We start from the raw sequence: 25647 nt of genomic DNA on the forward strand, positions 1-25647 counted from the left end.
TAATAAAAACAACTGCAGTCGGCTGCGAGTTTCTAGCAGGGCAAGAGAAACTTCCGAGAACCACCGGGGGTCAGGACGAGGGTTAAAGGGCACGGGCGTTCAAGAAACTACTCCCGGAGGGCCTACGGTCCGCGTTCCGCGAAGAAAAAGACATCGGGAACGGCGCTCCGCGAGATGTGAAGCAGCTTTGTCTCTTCCGATCCGGAGGCGGCGCTATTTCTTGGCTAAGAGCCCCGGCGTAATCATTCTTTCGAGATAACGTTGACTGTCTCCGGAGCGGACCGATAAATCTCCCGGGCCGGTAACGTACGGCGGGACGTGTGAACAGAAACGTACTTACGCCCGAGTAGTCCTGCATCGCCTTCGGATGCGAGAAAACGTACATGTAGCTCTTCGGGTTCGCCCTTGAATGTAAATTCGCGGTCATTATTAATGGGGCGACGGTACCGCTGTCGGAGAGCGCCTCCAGCACCAGATCCCGATTCTTCGTCGCGTACTCGTTCGTGTACCCAGCCGAGAAATCGCCGTATTGTTCCAGAATCTTTGATAGAATGAGCTCCGGTTCCAGTTCGTGCGTCGCCTGCCGACCAAGAAAATATCACGTCACTTCTCTCCCCGCCGGAATGCATACCGAATCGAGAGAAATTCACTTCTCCCGCGAACACTTCTCCGCGGAAAATTTATTCAACGGTTCTTTCGATCCCTCGCAGACGATCCGTCTTCTCGCTGCACAGACCATTTTTAAGTAAATTCCGCGCGCCGCTTTGATCGAACGAAAGACACTCGCGAAGTTTAACGGCGATGATGGTTTATTAACCCCTTGACCTACAACGAGTGAGACTATTGGTGAAGATTTTCAACAAATATATATATTACTCAGTTCATTCGAATTCAAAGTGTGTATTATCACTCTGTAATCAACTATTATACTCAAAAGGAAATATATTAATATATATATTAACGAGAAAGTATCGATCAGAGTTCAAAAGGAAATCATAGGCCAAGGGGTTAATAAAGAAAGGGTAACATCAAATTTGACAAATAGGACTCAGAAGACTTCTATGGTTTCTATAGACTCTCAAGGTGTTCTCTCATTGATCGATCTTCACATACTGCCCATTTTCTCAGTTTTTATCGTGTACCTTTAGAAAGTACACTCTTTCATCCTCTTCTCGCGTTTCCTGTCGACTAAGAAAAATCCTATACAAACTTTCGGAAATTCCCCACAAATTCATGCGTTCAGAAATGCTCGTTTATTGTCAGTTTCAATCACTCGTCACCCACACGCAAACTTTTGCAAGCGTCAAAAAATCCTGTATCGATAAAGTATCAATTAAATCTCTTTTAATTTGCACAAATTCGGATAAACAAATTTAGGCTCGTCTCATACCTTCGCGTGATCCCTGAGCACATCGTCCCTTTGCTCGTCCAGCATTCCGTGCAACAAAGCAACCGGTGGCAGAATATGAAATTTTTCCGACTCAGTGACACCATACATCAAATCGAACCTGGGAAAACGAAAACTCAATATCGCGCGGACTTCCTGCCAGGCTGGCTGCTTGGATCAAACGCAATATCAAGAGTCAAACGTGTTCTATGTCGTTTCGAACGTGCGCCATTGTACGCGGCGCTTTGTCTCTTGATTCCAAGCTACCGTAGCGGCTCCATTGCGTTTGTATAATTAAAACTTAACCGGATTTCGCCCGTGTCCCCGGAGAAAATGAATTCGCGTGACGTACCGTGACACGGATTACTTTTAATCGATGGGAACGGATGAAAGTATAAATTTAAGATCGGCGACGTTAAAAAATACTGAATTCCTCGAGACGAATGCGTTGAAACTTAATACTGCATCTTTTACATAAAATAAATCTAAGATTGTCATTCAAATATAAAATATTCCCGAGTCCGTCATTTGTCCACATAGCAATTTGATTCACTGAATCGCGAAAAGGGTCAAATTGCCAATAAATTTACGACGAGGTTTCACTGTTGCGCGTAGGATTTAGAAGGTACAGCATGCGCGCACATCGTACCTGCCGAACAACTGGGAGTTTTTCATTAAAGTCAGAGGCTTGTCCGGGACGACAGCGTTATCGATCAGCGGCGCGAACGCGGGCACGTATTTCGGCTTGTGAATCTTCACATCCAGCAGCGTGTTCACGTCCTGGTCGCGCAAACAGAACGCCAGGTCGCTGTCGGTCGTCGTAGGACAATTTAAGGCGTGCGCCACCTAGAAAAATGAATCGTACCATTTCTCACCGGCGCAATGAACGTTCCTGCGATCGTGTTTTCTCCATGGCCGAAACGATGGAGCGATATATTTCCCGGTGTACGTGTTCGAATCGCGATGGCGCCTTATCCGCTTCAATTTCGTTTCTCTCTTTTTTTTTTGTCAGAATCCGCGAAACAAGCCGCGCGCGTCGACGCCGAGGATATTGGAATTTTATTCAACCTCATCTTCCGCGGATCTCCGAGAGAACGAGGATCTCGGGTTGCTCTATTTCCCGAAGAAGGAGATGCTCACCTGTTTGGTGATTTGCAGGGGAGCCTTTCCAATCGCGTCCGCGCTCGACGCTGATCCGGACATCAATATCGCCCGTTTAAACAGACCTGGACACACACAGAGGAACGTGAGAACGATTAATAACCCGACCTCCCTCGGGATCGGGGGCTTTCCCTCGTAAAATATTAAGTTCGATTATTTTTCGTTGCACGATATAATTATTGACCGGACACGCCGGCATTGTGCCCCCGGTCGGCGGCGGGATGTTCCCTTCCGCCACCCTCGCCACGGCTGAAAAATGATCGTCGTCCTTCTTTTCAACGTTCCCCTTTCCTCGATGGTTATGCTCCTCTTTCACGACCTCCCTCGGGAGTATGTGGGTCCGCGTAGGAGATACTATGTCTCGGAAACTCCATACGGTCGCGGTTCTTATGCTTCCGAGCGCGGTTGTCGACGCCTGCAGAGGTCGTTCGGCTTATGATTGAGTTATACTACTTGAACGAGTGGTATAGTAAATATAGGAGCCTCCATTTGTTGAATGATACTTCTGGAATTTATTTATGCCTCTATTGGCATTCCGAGAAATACAGGGAAAGGAGTGAAAGTCTAATTGTCAAATATGAGAAATTGGTTATTGTGAGAATGAGCTGTACCACTTGACATTGTAGATTATATATATAGAGCTTTGGGATAATTAAATAACATTGGTATTGATCAGTTTCGCGATTAAAACTGTGATCCTATATTAGAATTCTATATACATATAACTGTGTTTTATCCTCGTCTGATTTAGAATTGAGTTGTACTACTGTCGAATTATATAACACGAATGCCATGGGGGTCACCGGTGAATAACCAAATCGAATTACCATAGCTCACTCAGTTGAACTATGATTGTTTGAAAACATTTCTATATTATAAAAAATGCTGTCTAATGCGGTGACATCCGGCTATATGAACGTGCAGTAATAATAATTCAAGTCAATCTAATGATATAATATTATACTTTTTCCATCTTCTGTATTTTGCTCTATGAAATCTATGAAAATATATATATAAGGTTACAGATTATATAAATAACATTGTCACATATTGTTCAGTATATAACTAAAAACTGTGATTCTAATATAAAAATTACATTGCCTGTAACAGAGGTATACTACCTCTAAGTTATTTGTACTCAGAATAAAAATTTTCAAAGCTTTCATGCTTATCGTCGAATGTTTAAGGTCCCTAATAAAATGTCGCACGATTATCGTTCCAATGCTCAGATATTCTGCTTCCCCCCTAAACTACATCGAATGCCGCATTTTTTCAAATCACGGACCAACAGGCACACCCTTATCGATACCGCGAGAATGTTGGTTACGTGTTCCCCTAAAAGCTTCCCCTTGATATTCAGGGATCGCAGAAGTCGCAAACACGCGACAGCGCAATAACCGTTACCTTTCTTATTAGCCACAGGGCTGATAAGCAGCAGATTAGCAAAAATGGCGCCGGTACCGTGGCCGACCAGTGTAACGCTGTTCGGATCGCCACCGAATTCAGCGATGTTCTCCCTGAGCCATAATAACGCAGCAATTTGATCGAGCAGCCCGAAATTGCTCGCCGTGTCGTCCCTGGTGCCTGGTCTCAAGAAACCTGCAACGAGAATCGCATAAACGAGACGGCATCAGTTAACACTACAATTGCCGCACGGCTCAAAATGAGCCATTTTGAAATTCTTCCCTTGCAATTATTGAAAATACAGATGCTTCTCGATGAATGATGAAATTGATTTAATAGTACGCAAACTGAATTCTAAATCACATGAAATCTCAATAGATACTTTTGGAGTTTATATAGAATTAGAATCCAATTTTACTTAACCGTAATCCAGTATTAAACCTAGTCAAGACTGACAAAACATAAGACTTGAAACAGTTCGTAGACAGTCTGCTTCATTCAAATCTTTCTAGAAGAAAAAATTTCAGCCAAAAATTTGTCCTGTACTGTTGAACCGTGGCTTAAAAACTGTTATAATATCGAATTCGGTACTCGGAACAGTACCCTTTGTTCCAAATATTACAAAGGACTGTTGCGATGAACCTAAACTTCAGATCCCGTAAATTATCCAGAATAAAAGTTCCCCGGAACTATTCCCATTGAAACGTTCAAATAACAGTTCGAAAGAATCACTCTCCGAACGGGCTTCAACGTCCCTCGCTGTCAGCCGACTGTCTACAAACAATCCTCTCAATCCGCGCCAGCCCGCCCCCGCGAGTTCCACGTACGAACAACGAACTCATTGAAACGAATCGTTCTCTCCGGAACAATATCCGCCGTTTTATAAATCAACCTTAACTACCCCCATTAAAATATCGAGATGCGTTGGTAGGAAAAATAGCGGCCTATTCCGCACGCCAAGAAATCAGCTCGGAACGTAAACTACCCTCGTGCTCCGCGATCGTTCTTTTTTACTCGTGCGAGCGGCGCGCTGCCGGCCATATTTTTCCTCTCTTGTTTTGCGAAGGGCTGAAGTTATCCGCGGACTTCTCGCGAGCTAACTGTGCCCGGCCGCGGCGGGGCCGGGGGGCGGGACGGGTGAAGTTAACTAAGCGCCTTCCCAGCACTTTAACCTAATTTATGATTATGGTTCCGCGGCCTCCTCTTCCTTTTTTTTCCTTCCTCTCCGCCGGCCGCAACTCTTAAAGTACCCCCACTTGTCGGATACGGCGCGCCGCGCCGCGCCGCGACGTCCGTCCATTTGCATCGCGCGGCGGGCTCGCGTTATCATTTCAGGAGAAAGGATAGCACGGAAGCGTGTCGTTACGGGGGTCACGGACGCCGGAAGGAGGCGGGACAAGGAAAAAATGGACCGGCTCGCGGAAAAACGGCGGGGATCGATGGGGAAGTTTCGGGAGCGAGGAGACGCCTTTGTCTCGGCGCCTCTCTCGCCGGGCGAAGTTTCCTTTCGCGCGATATGAGAACGCGACGGTGGGTCGCGCGGAATTTTACGGTCGCGCCGCGGAATCGTCGCGGCTTTTTCGTCCCGGGAATAATGAACGGCAGTTTTTCTTCGGCCGTTCAACGCTCCGCCGCGTGATTAAACCCGAGAAACCGGGAGAGCGCGGAACGAAAACTTCGCGGGAGATGCGGAAGTGAACTCGAAATAAACATCCGCGGGCACGTTAACCGAATATCGATAACCCGGTCGTTATTCCGGGGAACGTAAAACCTTCCTCTGTCAGCCCTAAAGCTGCTGCGCTCCGCGTGCACCCCGATTCCGGGGATGCTACGAAAATTACTCGAATTTCCATACGGGCAGAAATTTGATGCGGGGATCGAGGCAGGAAATGCGCCGGACGATAAAAATTCCTTCGGAACTTTCGAGAGTTCGGAACGGCGAGGAGCCGGACTATTTATACGAGTGGACTGTAAAAGGTATTGGAACGGCGGCGCGCCCCGGTTCGCGGTAAGATGACGGGTCGATAGACAGTTGCCGGCGAGGAAATAAAAAGGAGCTTGTCGAAGATCAAAAACCGATGGCGCAGCGGAGCGCGAACGTTAATGAAGCAGAATTCCTGATTTCATGCTAGACTGCCGGCTACGGGGCGCTCCGGTAAGATTTCATAAATTCGCGTCGGGCTTGTTCCACATTTCCTGATGAAATTTCGGATCCGAAACGATTACAGTTTGCGTTCCCCCCCTCTGTAATCTCTTTATCGCTTCCCATCATCTTCCCCGTCCCTGTCGAGACTTCGCGAAAGAGAGCCGTGAACAGCTGACTTATACCACCGGGCCCGATTTATCGAGCAGTTCCGCCGGAATGCTCCCGGTCATTAGGTTTTATCCGCTTACCGAGGATGCCTAAACGGAAGTTGATGGTGACGAACACGACGTTCCCGTAAGCTGCCAATATTGTGCCGTCGTACGGGTTGCCGCTGTTCCACTCGAAGCTCTCGCCGTGTATGAACACCATCACCGGATATTTCCGCAGCGGTTTCTGTCCTGGAACGAAAAATCCCCGCATTAATGAGCGGGAAAACATCGGTTCGGCTGGCGCACGCGAAAAGCGTTTAAACATTCACGGAATTACGGGAGCAACATTTCCGACGAGCGTTAGGCTCTCCCGAGGGAGCCGGCCGCCGGCGGAACGCACCGCCGTTCGCTTATTAACAACCGCGATGTTCCGGCTTGAATTACGATTTCTACGAGAGCGTCCTCGTTGTCAGCGGTTTTTCGCGACGGTTTTTGATTTACGTCAGCCGAAGAATTATCGGCGGAGTTCGGCCGCGGGGAGGGCGTCGCGCACGTGAAGTCAGGTCAGTTCCCAAAATTTATCACCCTCCCCGCTGCCCCGCTCGTCCGGCGACCCTCGCACGCCATCCTTGTTCCCAAAACTATCCGCCGTGAGTTTTCGGTATTAGGGTGTCTATAAATTCTTCTCTCCCATCCTGTAGACGACGTAGTTTCCTTTTACTGAACGATCCACAAATTAGACTAGAGCGAGCCGCCGGCCACCGCCGCCCGCCGGCCCCTGCGGCTCTCGGGATTTATTGGTGAGTCTGTTTTACGCGATTGTAGTTTCCGCCGAGGAACCAGCTTCGCGCTGACATTTGAATACAGCGTCGATTTGGAACCCCTGCTCCGCCGTATGCACGCGCTGCATCCTTAAGGTACGTTTACAGCGCGGAGGAGGTAAGAGGAACGGTCGATCGCGGTTGGTTTATTATACGTCTTGGCGCATTTATGGTTGTGTTGTGGTGATTGCGTGGTTTCTGTTATTGATACTATCGAGGCGAACGAGGGAGAGCGTAATTGATTCTCGGAAACGATCATAATTATTGCAATAGTAATAACAACAATAAAGTAACTAATCAATTGTAATAATAGTGAATAATGAATGATAATAATTATTATCATTGATTTCATGTAAATATTATTCATGCTCCGAGTACTGTAGTTTCACGAAAATTACTACGCAAATGTAAACGATACATATTCTATTATTCGTATCATTTGTCATTTAATCAATCCAGCCCGAAGCGTCGCCCGGAAATAAACGTTCCCATTATAAATAGAAATTGCCGCGCTTTCCCTCTCACGGTCGGTTTAATCATAGCTCCGTTCTGAACGCGCCGTTTCGCCCGGGAACAACAGTCGTTAAACCTTTCCCCATTACCCTCGAATCGAAGGAACAAAACACGACGCGCGGTTCCAAAAAATTAATCAAACTTCGCCGGTAGAACGGAGCCACCGGTATCCGCGGAAACAACGGAGCCTTATTTCCCAACCTCCGCGGCGAAAGGTTGGAAGCCCGGACTTCCCTTCCCTCCCCCGCGGAACAGGAACAAAGAGTAAATTCTTTCCCGGCATCCAGGCGAGGTACGGACCGCCGCGAAACTTTTACCGAGAAGCCAGTCCTCGCCGGGACTGAATGTTTCTTTAAAATGGACCGGAGTCTGTTGCTTAAGTAATTTCCGGCGGATGGGACGTCTCGGCGGAGTTCAGCCCCTCGGATTCCGCCGAACCGCCCGGCCGCGCCGCGCAGGTAGCGTTTCCCCCGTTTTTCCGTGAGAGTGAAATATAATGGCGGTCTGGTATGCGCGCGTGTCCAATCTCGAAAGCTACCATCCGGCTTTATCCCGTCCATCTGCGCGGCGAGGAAAAAAGGGATGGGCGGTTTATTACTCGCGAACCCACGAGCAGCAGATATCAGTAATCCTTCGCTTAATATTTTTGCGGCGGGAGCCGAATTTGTTATGGTAATGCCCGGCCGTACGTCTTCCCCGACGGCTGGGCCGGACGCGCTCGCCGGAAGGGGCGCAAAAAAAGTATAACAAGTAAACAGGGAGGAAATGGACGTCGGGGGAAAGGGGACCGCTCGTGGGGAAGAGGACGATCACTGTCGCTGACGACCTGTTAACACGTTTATGGACTGTCAGAGAAATATCGCGCCCTCCGAGGGATCAGAATTGAATCATTCCCCGTGCTTAGGGCGGAACGGGGTTGCGTCTAGCGGCAACCCCGGTTACGGCCTGTCTTTATTCCGTGGAATTTTTAACGTTTAATGGCGCCTCGTTTCCCTGATTAAATACACGGACGACATGAAGGGGAATTATTTCGCGGCGATCGCTTTTAATTAATTTCGACGAATCGTTGCTTGCGTACTCGGTGATGATATCACATTTTTGTCCCCGCTCGCGTTTCAAAGAGCGTCGTTTTTGCGCGCGGAACGATCAGAACTCTCCGGCCGCGCGCTATAACGTTCTAATGTTTCACAGGAAAGGCACGGACCGGACGAGTTATTGTTGGAATAGAAAAAAATACGGAGCGATCGGGACGCGAGTGGAGGTCTGTGAAATTTTAGGAACGTGCTGATCGGATTAACCCGCTACGGACTAGGCTTTCCGGGAAGTTCCCTCGCAGCGGAAATTCTTGTTTGGTTTATGTTGCAGTTCACTTCGTTACTGACTTGCTGTTAGATTAAGGATTTTTCGGGAGAAAGTTTCATAAAGTGAATGATAAATAATTTGAGGGAATTCAGTCTGGTGCTTTAGCTTTATTTTCTCCAACATATCGCCTTAGTTAACCCCTTGCTGTACAATTACGAGTGAGACTCGTGATAAAGATTTCTAAACTGATTTAACAAGAATCAGTGTTGTTCATTACCCACGGATCAAAGCAAACAACTATTTTGCTGTTGTCAATGTATTATCTTCAAATGAAATTTCCACCTGAAGTAGAATGGAAAATTTTGTTGTATTTCTTACAAATTGTCGATAGTAAAATATTACACTAGCTTAGTAACGAAAGTAAATAGTACGCCAAGGGATTAATAATCGCATGTCCATCGAAGCACCAAATTTCAAAGTGACATTCTTCTAAAACGCTTAGTGAACCTTTTGCACTTCAGAGGTGACTCTCAATCACTGATTTGATATAATAAAATCACAAAGTGTAATATATAATATTAAATTTCGTATAATGCGTAAATAAATGAAACATTCACACAAAATAGCTTTGTTTCTTAATTTACGTATGTTTTCTCATTAGTTCGTTTCAAATAGTGTTGTCTAGTCTTAAACATTGAACATTTCTAGTGAAAAGCTTCCTAATGCAGAGGATTAATACGATTTACCGAAGAAAGACCAACAGATCCACAAACTTTCTCCAGAAACATTCACGTTTCTCAAACGGCTTAACGCTGCCGATGAATCGCAGTTCTAGCGACGCTGCACGCGGCAGAAAATTTTCGATGCGTTTCCACGGCAGCCGTTGGTCCCGCCGGTGAAACAGTGGGAAGTAGGTCGGTGCGATCATACGGTGGCCACTCTTGCAATAATAAACGCGCCGCGTGGCCGCTTCCATAAGATCGTATCGACCTATTTTCTGTTGCGTTCCCGCGCAAATGGCCGTGCTCGAAAGGAGGCTCGCGCGATCCCACCCCTATTCACGGGACGCTTCATCTCCATGGTTAATGACGGGGATTCATCATCGCCACCGAACGTCAGAAGGATGCTCGCGGGGCGCGCGTTCGCCCGGGAACCCGCGGGTTCCGACGTTTTAATTAACTTTTGTTTTTGGGTCACAGAATTTGATTCCCTCGTGTTTCGATGGTGAACGGGGCGAGGCGGCTAGAGGGACGGGGACGAAGGGAGAACGAAGGGACGCGGAGGGCGGAACTGTGTCGACGGGGCTGCGGAGACTGCGTTCGCTTCGTTCGAATTAATTTGCAGATTAATTTCGAGCCAGGAATCGAAATTTTCGGGATTGGCAGCTTGGAAATTGAACGTCACACACTTGTCGCTTGAATGTTAATCTCGTTCTCATCTTGAAGGCGGGCGAGACAAAATCAGCTGGGTGTCTTTTGACGAGGCGATAAGCTTCGTCGAATTCGCGCGGAGAAATTGCGAAGAAATTGAAAGTCTCGATCGGATGAGGCTTTTTTTTAGAAAATAAAGGTACTGTGGAATTTCCTTGAGTATAGTTGTACATGACTACCGAGCGTTTAATTGATATGTGATTCTTATTAAAGTTGTAACAGTAGATTATTCCAGGTTACTATAGATATACATCATTCAAAACTATTTCCAGTCATTTGGGATACTTAACACTAGAACCGAGCATTTAATACGATTAATATGTAATCCGTATAAAAATTGTGACAATAGCTTGTCAGTTGTTTTAGACACTCGTCATAGTATTCAAATGAAACTATTTATTTTCCAGATCATTTCAATTATTGAATGCGTTTGAGATACTAATAGTTGCGAAACAAAAAGATCAAAACCAGTCGTTTTGACTGATACAGTAGTTACCAGTGTAATCATTATATGTGTTAACAATTGTCAGCGAGGAATTTGTGGACACATTTGTTTGAGTTGCATTTGTCCAACGGATTCGAGTAGCTTTTGTACTTTAACGCCAACCATCGCGAAAAATCCGGGGAAAAGCACTCCAGTACACTGGATACCGCGGATAAAGGTCGCGGGTCGCGGTGCAGTCGTGAAATTTCCATGAAAATTAAAAGGCGGATCGATACACGGGAAATTGACATATGGCGACTCACGCTGGGGGATATTTTCATCTTGCCCCGACACTGCGCCCCGGTGCATCGCTGCGAAGATCGAGCCATCCGCCATAAATCAATCGACGCGAATCTATATCCTAATAAAAAGGAGCAACGTGGCCGGCTGTGTACCTGGGAGAAGATACCGCCGGGTGCACTTTGCCGCGGGGACGATACCGAGTACGCCTAACCGTACGGCAACATATTTTACCTTTAAACCTCGTTTCCCGTGGTCTTCGGCGTTCTGTAATATTACAGCGCCGGAACATTTTAGCGCGAGACGTCGCTGGATGGCAGTTTCCCTGGCACCAAACGAGAAACAAAATCCTGGTAGATCGTTCACTTTCACTTGAGCGAGGGAGCATTCTTTATTTAATAAAGGCTTGAAATTCAAGGTAAGAAACTACTCGCGAGCTTCTAGCTTCAGTTCCTTGAATCTTTGAGTCGAGAAATTTTAAGGTGAAACTTCCGTGGAAAAAGTTCTGGAAGAACTGCCTGGGTACCGTCTTAATTTTCAACGTCAGAAATTACCAATTCGCGAGCGTCTGATTAATTTTTCGCTAGGGGAGAGCAGAATTTAAGGAAGACAGTGTAACATTTATCGGTGCGCGTAATAAACTAAGAAAAATTTCATTGCCCGGCTACCTCGTAATATTCAAGCCCGCGAACCCCCGAGGAACGGTAAATCAAACTCCACTGACGCGCCCCTAAATTTCCAGACCGAGTGGAACGCGGCCCCTTCCGAGGAAATTCGCGGCAATAACCGGCGTCGCTCGCAAGGGGCGAGCGCAAGATGCTCGCGCGCGAAAACAATAACTCCGACATCGACGATACGTCGAAAAGTTACGGTCGCCGGCCTCGTAAAATTAAAACCTCCATTCTTCTTATCGAGCGACCGTTCCCATCGTTGAATTCCCTCCTAACAGGGCGGCGTGACTTACACACGCGCCGGGAATAATTCACAATTCGAGTCGACGCAGCTCGCCCAACTGGCTGCGACGGTTTTCTACATAAAGCAATTCAACGTTCGATTAAAGCTTGATTCACACGGACGGCACGGTCGGACCGTGATCCAGAATTTCACCGAGACTTCGTGTTCAACGGCCAGAAACAATCAAATTCTGTCAATGAATCTTTCATTTGTGTCAGCTCGCTCGAGGGGGGAACGAAATTTTCTAAGCGTTGTTTAATAAACATCGCCTGCACTTCGAATGAGAAAGAGATTGTATCGAAGCTTTAGAAGTTTGAAAGTTTAAACATTCAAAGATTTGGAAATTTGAAAGTTTGAACGTTTATAGATTTAGATATTTGGAAATTTGAAAGTTTAAACAGTTAAAGATTTAGATATTTGGAAATTTGAAAGTTTAAACATTTAAAGATTTAGATATTTGGAAATTTGAAAGCTTAGACGTTTAAAGATTTAAATATTTGAAAATTTGAAAGTTTAGACATTTAAAGATTTAGATATTTGGAACTTTGAAAGTTTGATGGTTTAGGTATTTGAATATTTGAAAGCTTGAATGTCTGAACGCTGGAATATTTGGAAATTTGAATGTTTGATAATTTAGGTATTTGAAAATTTGAAAGCTTGAATGTTTGAACACTGGAATATTTGAAAATTTGAAAGGTCAGACATTTAAAGATTTAGATATTTGGAGATTTCAAAGTTTAGACATTTAAAGATTCAGATATTTGGAAATTTGAAAGTTTGATGGTTTAGGTATTTGAATATTTGAAAGCTTGAATGTCTGAACACTGGAACATTTGGAAGTTTGAAAGTTTAAACATTTTAAAATTTAGATATTTGGAAATTTGAAAGTTTTAGGTATTTGAAAATTTGAAAGCATGAATATCTGAACACTGGAATATTTGCAAATTTGGAAGTCCAAAAATGTGAATCACATATTCTAATATTAGCCTTATACACGATCAATTATCAGTTGTCCTGACTCAACAGTACATTCGCCCGCTGTGAATTAAGCTTTACAAGCGAGTCCCTTCGCGGCCCGCGGGTGCCGAAGGCGAAACGGTGGGTGACACTTTTTACCGCGACGTAATCATTTTTATCGTTGCACGGGCGTAGCGCGGCCGCTCGCCATTCCTGACCGGATAAATATTTATGGCCGGCGTATATACGACGCTCGGACATCGATGGCGTCGTAACTCAGCCCCCCGTTCGGCCGATTTTCTTTTATGGCCGACACCAGCCAGCGACACACGCTTCCGCCGGGAACTCCGGCAAAGAAGTAAGCGTTCCAACTACCCCGATCGCGACCAGTAGTTTCAGGATCGCTGCTTTTCGAGAATTCGGGGTCAACGATGTCGAGCGGCGTCGACGTCCCGTTTTTGACGGAAACAACGCAAACCCTCCTCACAGCAGGGCGGCCTCGGCGAGCGAAAAATATGGAAGGTCTCGCCATCTCGCGGCCGAAGCAGGAAACTTCGGTCTGCGAGGGTTGCTGGAGGTTCGGGCAGATGTCGGTACCCATAGTGTTTACGGTGATCCCACGGCGGCGCTATTGATATCAGGATTTCGATTCGAAGAGAAAGAATCTAGGCTACCTTTGCTAGATTAGCGTGCTTCGCGGAGATGCAGCAGATGAATTCTTGATTGCTTCTTTGTAGGCCGAGTCCCTTTCAGAAAAAGAATGAGCTAGATCCTTTGATTTAGATCCTGCGGTGCGCCACATTGAGAGTCCACCGGCATTCAGTGGAAAAGTATACGACTACACGGTTTTAATGAATGCTCGGACGATGGTGTCCCTTATTTAGCAGCATTTCAGCGCTTCCCTGTAGGCAAAGGTGCACACGGCTGAACGTCGCCTTTAAACTACGTCCCGTTACGGAAAGCAGAAAGAGACTGCGGTAATAAGAGGTAACGGCGGTAGTAAAAGCTACGGACGGTTGTTTTCCGCGGGACGCGTCGCGGCATCGGAACTGAACTTCATTTGGCTCGCTGCGAAGGTCGTAACGCGAGTTGGCACTCGACGAGGGAAACGCTCCCTAGTCGCCGCGTTTATGAAATCACTTTTTCACCGGGGAACCCCAGGTCGAAGGTTAACACGTTCAATGCTCGGTGTTTTCGTGTGTTTTGTCTGCGACGCTGGAGATTTCGCCGGGGAAGGTACACGTAATACGAAGATAATAATGTCAAATTATTTGATTCAGTCGCTTTATCGTTTATTTGGCTGAATATCATAATTTTATATTATCTATATAATAGAAACAGTTATATAAAGATAGATTATATAAACATAAATAATATAAACGAATATGATAAAATATAAAGGAATATAATATAATATAATATAATATAATATAATATAAAACGAATATAATATAATATAATATAATAAATAATATAAAGAATTTCCCGAGCAGTTGTCGTTTAGTTAAACGGAATACAGACGTTTGATTTAGCTGGTCACTAATGACTTTCAAGAAATTCAACATGATTAGCAATGCTCGCGCGACGCTGTTACGTGCGTGTAAAGCTCTCTCTCTTCTTCAGCGTCCATATCCGATATCTACATCCGTTTCCGCACACGTAGGAACCAGTCGAAACTTTCCAGTTCTTTCCCCATTGTTACGACTACAACCGAAGAATGCACAATGCTCCCGACGAATCGAAACCCCTTCCCGATACCGTATTCGAATGTTACATCCGAGTTAAACGGATCGTGTAGATGTTTGCGCTCGTTACAATCGGCGAGTAGCTGGCATTGAATTACGCAAATGCGCTAATTACCGAATTAAATCGAGGCTCGAGGGATGCCAGGTGCACGCGAAAGTCCACGAACGATAATTGTAACATGCGGATTACCATTCCCTCGTAACTGAAAAACTTGTTTCTATTTAAATAGACTTCGCTGCACTTAAGCCCTCCCTGCTTCAGTCTCCTCGCGCATATTGCATTACGGAACACCATCGCGCTACGTGGAATTTAAAATTCTTCGTTTAAAATCAAACAGTAATCCTCCAGTTTCAAATATCGTTGACCTGTATCACTTAAAAAGTTAATCCATAATAATATCCATATAAACCCATTATTTTGCAGTCTTCTCATGTCCATTGCGCTACAGAATACTATAAAACTTCTTAAAAATTTAACTCCTTCACTTCAAATCAACCGGAGGCTTTCAAGTCGTCGGTATTATTGACTCGCACTACTCAGAAAGCAAACAAGCGACGGACATCAGTCCTTATCCCGAAATTCCGAACTCCCCGAGGACTCCCTAACAATTCTTCGTCGTTCCGTCGGCCGCGGAGTGCTCCTAACTCCTCGTGACGTTCATCGTTCCCTCAGCACACCGTCGCGAACCGTCGAAACCCGTTTAATACGGGGCAGCGTCGATGCCGGTCCTTCCGATATGAATTTATCGACGCCGGGTTTCTCCAGACAACAACCGGTTCGCCGAGCTTCCCCCGGCCCCGCAGTTCCGCGCAGGCAAAGTGCGAAGTCGTGTCGTCCGCTTTTTACGACGCGGCCGTGCCGCGAGACTCGCGAAGAAACGAGACTGTCGAACGGCTGTCGGAGAACGGCGTTACACCCGGCTACGGCGACGGTGGCCCGGTTTCTCACCCCCTACGGCAATCAGCCCCGGTGTCGAGACCTCTCGCGGTTCGCTGCCTGTTACTCGCGGATCCGGCTCCACCCCGCGCCGCCCCCTCACCCGCGCCGGGCGTCTAACAGCGAAACGTTAATCGAGCAGCTGGCTTCGCGACCGAGCAGCAGGAATATTAAAACGGTCTCCTGCTCCGACGCGGTTTAACTTCCTTATTGTTCTGCTAATGTACTACTGGCGTGACACCAACATATTAATTCCGTGACGCCATCCTGCGCCCCGGTTCTTCGCTCGTGAACGGCGCGCTGATGCATTTAGGGGATGCGTCGCATCGACTGCTTCTGAAGGATCCGAGGGAAGCTGTGGGAATTGTATATTGCTCAGCTTTTTGCTTCCGATGGTAGCTGCTGACTATTGCGCTGAGTAATTGGTTTCGTAATGATAAAGTAGATGTTAGGTATCTTGATTAGTTTTATTTCTTGGGAGATGAATTACAAGTTACACTCGTGTTTCCTGATAAGCCCTAAGCTTTCCGTAGTTTTATAAATCTTCGGCTCCCGAACTAAGGTAAGTAACGTATCAATAAAATATCCAGAATCCGCCTATCAGGCTCCCGAAGGTCGAACGCCCGGAGGATTTATACCCCGAGCATTAAATCCCTCACAAGGGACAGCTCCTTCGTTCTTCCGCGTTTCTATATTTCCCGGAACATCCCGAAATAACGATTCCGCCGTTTACAAACGGATAATCTGACGCAACGGTCACGACGAGGGTCGAGACGCGGATTCCCCATCTCGTTACGCCACGATTTGCCTAATCCCCTCTGTTCCGTTGTTTTACCACTCCCGCAGTGCTCCTGAGGGTGCCCGAAATCTCAGTTGAGGTCCGAGGGAAAGCCGGAACACGGAAACCATTGAAAAAGCATGAAAGCCTGGACAAGCGAGGCGAACCCGGAGTCGTTCAATGATCAGGCCATCCTCCGACAATGTCGGCCGCGTCCTTCGGTCCTCTTTGACCGAAGGGAAAAACTCGAGCGAACGACGGTTAGAGTATCTCGAAGGGCGGCGGGACGGAGGGCTGAAAACTGGTCTGTGTAGGGCTGACGGATCCTCGTGTCCGGCCGGGGAGTTTATCACGGCTGGTCCGCTGATAAACGGATCTGTTTATGGAGAACGGTGCACGTGAGAGGGCGATCGTCCCGTTGCGACGCCCTATCTGCTCGAGACGCTTCGCGTAATACATCGGAATACGTGTAGCTTGGATTGAATAGCGTCGTCCAGGATAATGGAAGGCTTTGCCGGACCATGTATCCACACCGCGCGAGTGTGTTCGTATCGAGCATTCGGATCTCTCACGGTTCTGTTTCCCGGCCGGCGAGTCGGAAGATAAAGAAGAATAAAAAGCGGAGGGAAACTCCGGAGAAAGGAAGGACGAAGCGTTAAGGAAGAAGGAGGACGAAAGCCAGCCTCGCGAACGTTTTCATCGCAGGCGGGCCGTGTTGCGCTCGAATCTGCGGGGAAAATCAAACGTGTTTGCTTAACCATACAAGATCCGTGGGTCGGCCGTCGGAATCCCCGAGTCACGGATCGATGCAAAGTTACCGAGCGATTTATTCTTAGCCCGGGCCTGTGATCCACCAGTTGTTTGCTCGGTTGTCTTACCGTCTGAACTGTCCCGGCTGCCTTTTGTTGCGCCACCCCGGCGGCTGGGGTTCTGTTTCCCTGTTTGGCCACACGTCGCAGGGAAATGGGTGTCCCGGGTCAGCCGGAAGATTAGGCAACCGGAAATCGCTGGGTCGGCAAACGAAACGTTGGGAAGGAAATCGGACCGGGGAAGAACGCAAATAGCCCCTCAGCCGGGAAATCCCGGTTCGGCTCTTGTGCTCCGACCGCGAAACGCACGCATCGATGTAATGGAGGGAACCGAGTCGTGTTCCCGGCGCGTCGGTACAGAAACACGGGGATCGGTGGTTGCTCTTTGCTGCGCACGGTCCCGCATAAAAGATGCATACCGTCCGCCCGACCGGCGGCCCGAGCCGAATAACGACGTGTCTTCGTTGCCTGCAAAGTGAATGGTCGAGGAGCTCTCAAAGGGAGCGTAATTCTTTGAGATGAAGATGCGGGGACGAATGCAATATGATGCTCCACCTCTGTTTGCTGGGGAAAGCCGGTCGGAATTCTTTTTACCTGGGCGACGCTCACCTATGGTCAACGGGGAACGCGACCTTTCGATCGTTTGCTGTGGACAGAATAGGGCTGACGTATTTTTAGGAGCGTGAGGAACAAGTGTGAATAAAGAATATTAGCTGTTAATGATAGTTTATATTTAGTAGTACTGTTCAATGGTATTAACAATTCATATTTCAGTCGTTTCTATATTCTGAAGCTTCTAGTGATTTTCCTTTGATTCCTCGTTGAGTTAGTAGGTCTGACATATTTTATTCCTATTCTACTGTGCAGTTCACTGATCAGTAATACTCAAGTCTGCCGATTGTTTTATTTTAACCTCTTAACCTATTCTTCTTTTACAACTCTGATCGATACGGCCACTTTGTCATTAATAATTCATTTGAAAGATAGAAAAATTCGAAGCATATGTTACACCTATATTACCTTTTAAGTATAATAGTTGATTACAGAGGAATAATATTTACTTTGCATTCGAATGAACTAAGAAATATATAATTATAAATGTATAATAGTATAATAAAAAATATATACATTTGTTCCTTGTAAGACAAGGGATTAATACTGTTAGAAATTGTAATATTTCTTTATTCTCTTATATACTTCTATTCTTCTATTAACAATAAAAACACAGTGAGGTCTACGTGGAGAATCAAACAGCTGGAGAAACGCGACGTCGAAGAAATACATTTTACACGGCCGAATCTTCCAATCCCGCAACACGGGGCAAAAACAAGTCTCGTTGTAATTTTAGAACCCTGCGCACCGAACCTCGCCGTTCCAGGATTAAAAATAGCAAGAGTTGTAAATACCGCGGCGTTCCTGGCGGCAGGAATTTAATTGCGCGCGATAAGTTATTAGCAATTATCTTCACCGCTGTACCATCAACGTTCCCGCGATGATATAATTCCACGAGGGCCCGGATTAATGCGTTGCCCGCTTATTTACGTTCGGAAGCGGGTAAACGGCGAACGAAGAAAAAAACGGCGAACGGAGTCGCGGAGCGGAGGAATCGAGATCGATCCGAGCGTGTTCGCGTTTGACGTTAAATAATGTTAGTCTAACCATCCGGTGTTCCCACTGTCCCATGGATCCTCGTTAATCGTTTATGAAAACGAATACCTGGCACGTGGCGGTGATACGAGATCGCCTGTGACATCGATATTTTGTTTCGCCATGGGGAAAACAGCGTCGAATTTATTATTTTGCAGCTCGCCGTAGTTTCTCCTTACACGCTGGCAGCCGCTACAGGATCGAAATTGACTTTACGACCCATAAGTCGATTTATCGAACTATTTCCTGTATCTCGAAAGTAGTACGCGGCAACTTCCACGGTAAAGTAATTAATAATCCAATTTAACTATGCTCCAGTTTCATAAAAAACTGACTCAAACTACTTGTTGATTCTAAGAATCCCCTGTTCCCGACGGAAGCCCGACGAACAAGTTCCGTAGAATAATTACAGATTCAGCAACTTGAATAATTACTTTACGCTCTACTCTCCAGTTCGTAGAACTTCTGCCTCCGTCCTGCGCAAAAATAGCGTTACACGTACTAGGAACATCCGGCGAAGGAATCACTGTTTAATAGGATAATTCAATGAGTTACGTGTACCATTAGACAAATCAGATCGCTGCAAGTGACACGCTCTTAATTCTTACAAAAATGAACTCTCGATCTACACGAACTATAGACGGAAGAATGTAATTTAAATTTGACCATATCTCTTCTATTCATGATCAACATCGAAACCGAGATTCCGAACAATTCAAACTCGTACCAATTGATTAAATACAATTACTTGCTCGATTTCCTCCATTTTCGACTGCGAAACTTTTAAAAACCAAGAACTTCGTCTTCAATACCTGCTTCCCGAAATGTCCTCGATGCAAGGAAACCACTCTAACCTTTCCTTTCCACCTCTCCCGTTTATTTCGCAAATAAGTCGAGCGGAACCAATCAGAGAAGCTAATAATCGGCGGCATTATTAAGCGTAACAGCGTTACCAAGGCTGCCCGTTTAAATGCATGAAGTGGAGGCACGGAGCCGCGGTCGGAGTTATCCGATATTGCGACGGCAGAAGGCGGCTAGGTTTTGCCCCGTGTCTGGATATATTTACGCGGTCCACGATAACCGGACTGTCCTTTTTAAAGCGCAGCTTAAAAGCTTTTCTGCCGCGTCGGGGGAAAAAGCCCGTCGTAAACGCCGCGGTGACCACGACTTTCGGGGAATACTAATGTCCCCGGGAAATTCTTGCCGGTCTCGAGCCATCCTGAATCCGTTTCCGGTCCGTGCGCACCGTACCGCACCGGACAGGACGTATAGCGCTTCGACGCTGAAATTTCTTTCTTCTCTTGACCGAGTCTGCCGACCTCGCCTCCGGATTACCGGCCAATGTTACGGAATCCTGGCCGCCGAGTCACGCCCCAGCGAACTGCGACAATATCGCCCGATGCGCGGGGATTAGCGTTCAAGGAAGTTAAAGTTTCCCTCACCGGGACACTCATTGTCACGCCTAACGGTTACGAGACATTTTTTCTTCACGTTGATGTTCCGTCCGATGCGGAACGAAACGGCGAGAAGCCTCGAAGGTTCGTTCACGACATGGACGTGCCAACAAAATTGTTTTCGGGATTAGCTTCCTTTGAATTCAGTTTATTTTTTTGTTACAAGGAGGAAATTTCACCCTAAATTATGGTAAAATCGTTTAGTCACTCCGCGCGTGTCCAGACAATTGTTTTGGAATTTTTAGTTCGTTCGTATAGACAACCGACCATATCGTAAACCGGGAGTTTCCAAAGGGTCGACTCGAACTTCGTTTGTGACGGTTCCGCCAGACATGAGTCAACTTGGAGGAAATTTCGGAGGCATCGGCAAATCTTCGAGGATCCCTCGCACGTGGCCTTCGTCCTCACCCTTGCACCAAGAGGACTGGCTAAAGGGCGTCGTCCAAGCGCCTCCAGTTTTTGGAACTATGCGCTGATTGCGTATTTTCGACTTTCCAATCAATACACTCGATGCGACCTGAAGGTGTATAAAAACACCTACAGGATCGCACTATTGTCACTCTAAGAACACGCACTTTCTTTACCACACTTCGCAATAAGTCCATCGTTCGGGACAATCTCTTTCTATGTTTTTGCACTGACAAGTCCATCGTTAGGGATAGACACAAGTTCAATCGAGTCACTCGTACGAGACTCATAATCATACGCTCTTAGTAATCACGAGTCCATCGTTCGGGACAACGTGAATACTCCAAATTTCGGGAACTACAGTCCATCAGTCGGGATTTAATGCAATCGATCTAATTGTCCAATATTAATTTGGCGGACAAGTGTCAAGAGGAGTCGCGTACCGGAAGGTTACTTCGGGATTTACGACCCCGAACAGAATTATAGTTCGCGCGGTAAATCGTGACACAACTAACACACAATTCGTTACAGTTGATCTATAAATTCGTGTGCTATGTGAATTATCATTGCGGTGATAGAGAGTTTATGTATGTAGTACTATATTTTATAGTAATCATCATTGTAATTCGTCAATAATTAGATTCCCATTTCGCTGTTTAACCCTTAGCACTCCAGGTTGCTTTGTAACCTATCAGCAACTGCAACTAACTTTTATAGTATCCCTAGCGAAAATTAGAAACAACATTTCTTCGATCTTTTATTTTCCTTAGCACAAAACTTGGATGTGTGGAAAATCGAATAATTTTTGGGTAGTTTCTTTGATTCGTTAAAATATATAATATTATAACTGGTGCAATATTGGAGCCTACAGAGTGCAAAGGGTTAATTCATTTATCGGTGGTATCTTTCGTGTACCGCAAGTTTGTAAATTTTCTCTGATGACGTGTTGATTCAGGAAGATGTTAATATAGATATTAAACCAACATAATATACATCTAGATTTAATCTATATTATCAGAGAATTACATTTTCCGTTCAAATTAGTGTCGTCTATTTAAACATCACAACTTCACGTAATTTTAGACGACAATGAATCATTAAAAGACGAAAAGACAACAAGGAACTCATCTCGTGAGTGCAGTGCGATACCATAATTGACGATGATGCAGGAGAGGAAGCACAATTCATCGAAAAAGGTTGCGAATGACGGAGGAGTCCCGAGTTGCGCGCAACTGACGCTCACACGGCAGAACTCGATCGTCCGAGCATGGTTTTTCGACACTGGACACGGCGCGACAAGCCGGGAAGTAGGGCGCAATGTCCGACCGTGGTAAATAGTCCGGCAAATTACAGCGGCGATGACTGGTGAGCAACGGGCAACAAAGTGTGACTACGCTGCTAGCTTGTAGTTTACAGGATCGGCCGGCACCATAATCTGGTACAGAGGAACCGGCGGATTCGCGCCGCGCGTGGAACACGAGGCTGCCAAGGGGATGATGGCCGGTGGGGCGACAGGGTGGATCGTTTCAAACGACAGCTGGTGAGAACGACGGACTGACAGTGCCGGCCGGGAGCGACAGAGACGCGCGAGGTTTCACTGCGAAGCTCGCGAATGGAAAGAGGAATGTTGGAGTTGCGTTGAAATGAAACAGTAAACAGGAAGTAAATAATTAAGCGCATGCATGTGAAGGTTTTTCGCTAGAAATATTCTAAATTTCCCAACGAGACGCAGGGTAAGTTCGTTGAAACTAATGAGGAAATTACATAAATCGAGTAACAAAGATATTTTATTATAATACTAAATACATCGCTGCGTCATACGACGCTTAATACTATAGAAGACTTCGTAATTTCGTTATATTATTAACCGTTTGGATGCTAAACAACTTTTGTGGATATTTATTTATCTAATGAGATCACAAATATTGTGTTACAAAAAAATATCAAAAAATAACATTTATTCAAATAAATTGGATTTATTTCTTGAAAAACATAGTAAGAAAATTATAATTGATGTGAAGTGCAGAGGATTAATTACACAGAAAAACTTCAAAGAAGAGAACCTAAGTATTAAGTATTAAAAATAGGAGAAACTAACCAAAACACACTCTAACCCTCATCCACATCTAACTCAGACCTAACCTTCAACCCTTTGCACTCGAAAGGTGACTCTCAGTCACCACTTCATTGATACAGCAAAACTATGAAGTTGAATATTTACTATTTGAAGTTAAACTTTGTATTGCAATGTGAAATATTTAAATAAAGTAGCTTTGTTGCTTAATTTATCTATCGGTAAATTAGTTTCAATGTTGTATTTATATCATCAGAAAATGTTCAAATATTTCTACCGAAAAACCTGCGAGTGCAAGGGGTCAACTTCCAGACTTATTCCATTTCTTTCGCGGACGATGGACGAGACGGAGAAGGAAGCGCGATCGTTGTACAGGGGGCGAACGGCGACTCGAACGCTGCGCGAGGGAGCAGGGGCGAGCCGACAATTTCGAGCGGGCAAGCATGTACTCGTGTCCCGGTTGTTTGTATTCGTAGTGACGGCGTTGCCTCGAGCGTCGTTTTCCGAAATTACGAGCCGATACCGTTACAATCGGTTGAGCGATGCACCGCCGCGGCACGTCAATCGCTATATATTTTCAGCTAATCGATCGCCGCCACTTCCGGCCGAAATAGATCACCGCACCTAGACGCCATCGGACGTGTCGGCCGGCGTGGAAATAACGGCAATGAATTTACCGCGGTTTTTGATAGCCTGGATTCAACGATCCCCTTCTCCTCCTTTCTCTCTCCCTCGCTGCCATCCTCTTTTCTCTCGCTTCCCCTCCATCAACCAACTGTTTCCTTTTCTAGCTACCTTTCCTCCTCTCCTCGCAGTCGATCGAATATTGGTCACGATCTCGAGGATTCAATCGAGGATCCGGACGCCCGGTCGTCTTCGACGGTTCCTTTTGTCGATAATTAACGTTTTCGCGAGGATATCGATCGGCCGGCGCCACGATCGACGGGATTAAGCCCGAAAACGACGGCATTAGTGTTGAACGGCTCGAGATCTGAGCAATCCATTTTCCTCGTTATCGAGTCCCCCGTTCGTCTCCTTTCTCCGGAGTAATTTGAAAGTTGGTCTCCTTCGTTAGACCGGTATCAGAAGAGATCCTCGAGCGCGATAAAAATCCTTGCCCGAGCCGAGGGCCTCGCGGAGGACGCCGGAATTACCTTATTCCGGGCTTAATCGCTTTTAATTGTTAACTCAGCCTGCGGGGTGACGGGGAGCCGCGGCACGCATCACGAAACGCTCGTCTTAATTTGTCCACTCCTGGGAACGGTGAATTATGAGAACACCGTGTGCATAAAGATACATTATTCCCGGTCTAATTTCCATTTATAATGTCGCGTGAAGATCGCAGAGAGATTCGTTTCGCGGAGTGCGCAATTTGAATCTAATTCCTTTAGCTGGATGCGGACTGCATGCGACAACCGTATCCTTCGAATATTTGTTTAATTAGCTGCGATAGAGGAAGGTAACTGGGGAACGTAATTGAAATTATCTAGAGAAACCAGGATTGAATTGTTGGGAATTGTTTAATCTGTTTTGCAGTGAGATGTTTCGAGAATAGAAAGTAAATAGCACTGAATGGAAGAATGGAAGTAGTACTGCAAAAGGATTTCGAAGTGAGTCGCGAGAATACATAACAAACGATAGAAGATTCCGTTTAAAAATGTGAAGTCGATTCTCCTTGTACTTGCCGAAGCCATTACGAGGTGGAATAAATGCAAACACGGTTCGTAGTCCTTGATATTCTACATCTTCCTTTGAGAACAATTTTTTCCATGTACCACATTTTTCCCAGATATTTTCCCGAGAAGATTAAAACGGAACACAGAGCGCACAAGGGGAATAAAAAATATTAGATACTGTAGATGAAGCAGGAACCTAATCAGTGTAGGAAAGAAACGTTGGTGCAAAAGGATGTTATAGGATAGTAAGAAAAAATGTATAACGACCGTGAAACAAAGCGGTCGGGCGGACAGAGTAGAATGCGGGGGATTGAAACGTTTCGACGATGTTCTATCTACCCAGCGCGCAGCGTTAATCCCATGGTGCACTCGTCGCGCGGATGGTGTGTTTACTACAATTCAACGAACGCTCGTCCAGCCACATTCTTAATCCTTGTTCGTTTTACGTAAACGGCAATCGAGCTATGTTCGTATAAATTAATTTATTCTATGTCTCAAATCATCTTTTGTTTCTAGAATTGAACATATCCATAAACACGGCCGTATAATAAAATAATTGTCAGAAATAAGATTTCTTTCTAAAACCATCTTTGAATTAAAAGAAAATAAAGATCAGCTTTGGACAAAGGAAATCCTATTTCCAACACTGCTTTACTTGCATCACTATGATTTTCATTACACCATGTTACTGATTATAAATACAACAAACTTTAGAAGCAGTAAATCATGTGGGATGAAGAATAAATCGCCTTCGCGTACATAGCACGGTTGCCTCTCGCACAAAACTATTTTCATGGAAAATGGTATTTCATAATGGAATCTAGCTCTAAACGTTACGTATTCAAAAAGAGAAATATTTCATGAGCGTTTAGTAGTTCAGTTGAGATTGAATTTTCGGAGCTGCGTCGAGCGACTACAATCAGCGCTGAAAGCCGCGCGAAGGTGAGAACGGAGGAATAAAGGCGTGTCGTAGTTAACCGACTCGAACCGTTCGCAAAGTAAATAACGTCGGGGCTCATTAATGCGCCGATCCATCGAAACGTCATTATGCGCTTCGCGGACCGTTTCTGGTTTACTCTTGCCAGGATTAGCGGGGTGACGATTGCAGGATCGGTAAGCCCGCGCCGCGCCGCGCCGCAGCGCCTCTCGCTAGCCCTCCCGCTGCTGGTTA

General features: G+C 45.9%; 1 protein-coding gene across 3 annotated transcripts in view; it reads right to left on the minus strand.

Moving 5' to 3' along the window:
- LOC116429173 (uncharacterized) overlaps window positions 1-25647 on the minus strand; it is a 90096-nt gene that overhangs the window by 14691 nt on the left and 49758 nt on the right. For all 3 annotated transcript variants that reach the window (XM_076365767.1, XM_031981796.2, XM_076365766.1), the window contains exons 4-9: window positions 6347-6496; window positions 3953-4147; window positions 2528-2613; window positions 2037-2233; window positions 1391-1508; window positions 341-580 (exon numbers count right to left, since the gene is read on the minus strand). In XM_076365767.1, the coding sequence (XP_076221882.1) occupies window positions 341-580; window positions 1391-1508; window positions 2037-2233; window positions 2528-2613; window positions 3953-4147; window positions 6347-6496 (986 nt within the window). The remainder of the gene's footprint in view (window positions 1-340; window positions 581-1390; window positions 1509-2036; window positions 2234-2527; window positions 2614-3952; window positions 4148-6346; window positions 6497-25647) is intronic.

Source organism: Nomia melanderi, chromosome 3 (genome assembly GCF_051020985.1).
Source record: "Nomia melanderi isolate GNS246 chromosome 3, iyNomMela1, whole genome shotgun sequence".
NCBI lineage: Eukaryota > Metazoa > Arthropoda > Insecta > Hymenoptera > Halictidae > Nomia > Nomia melanderi.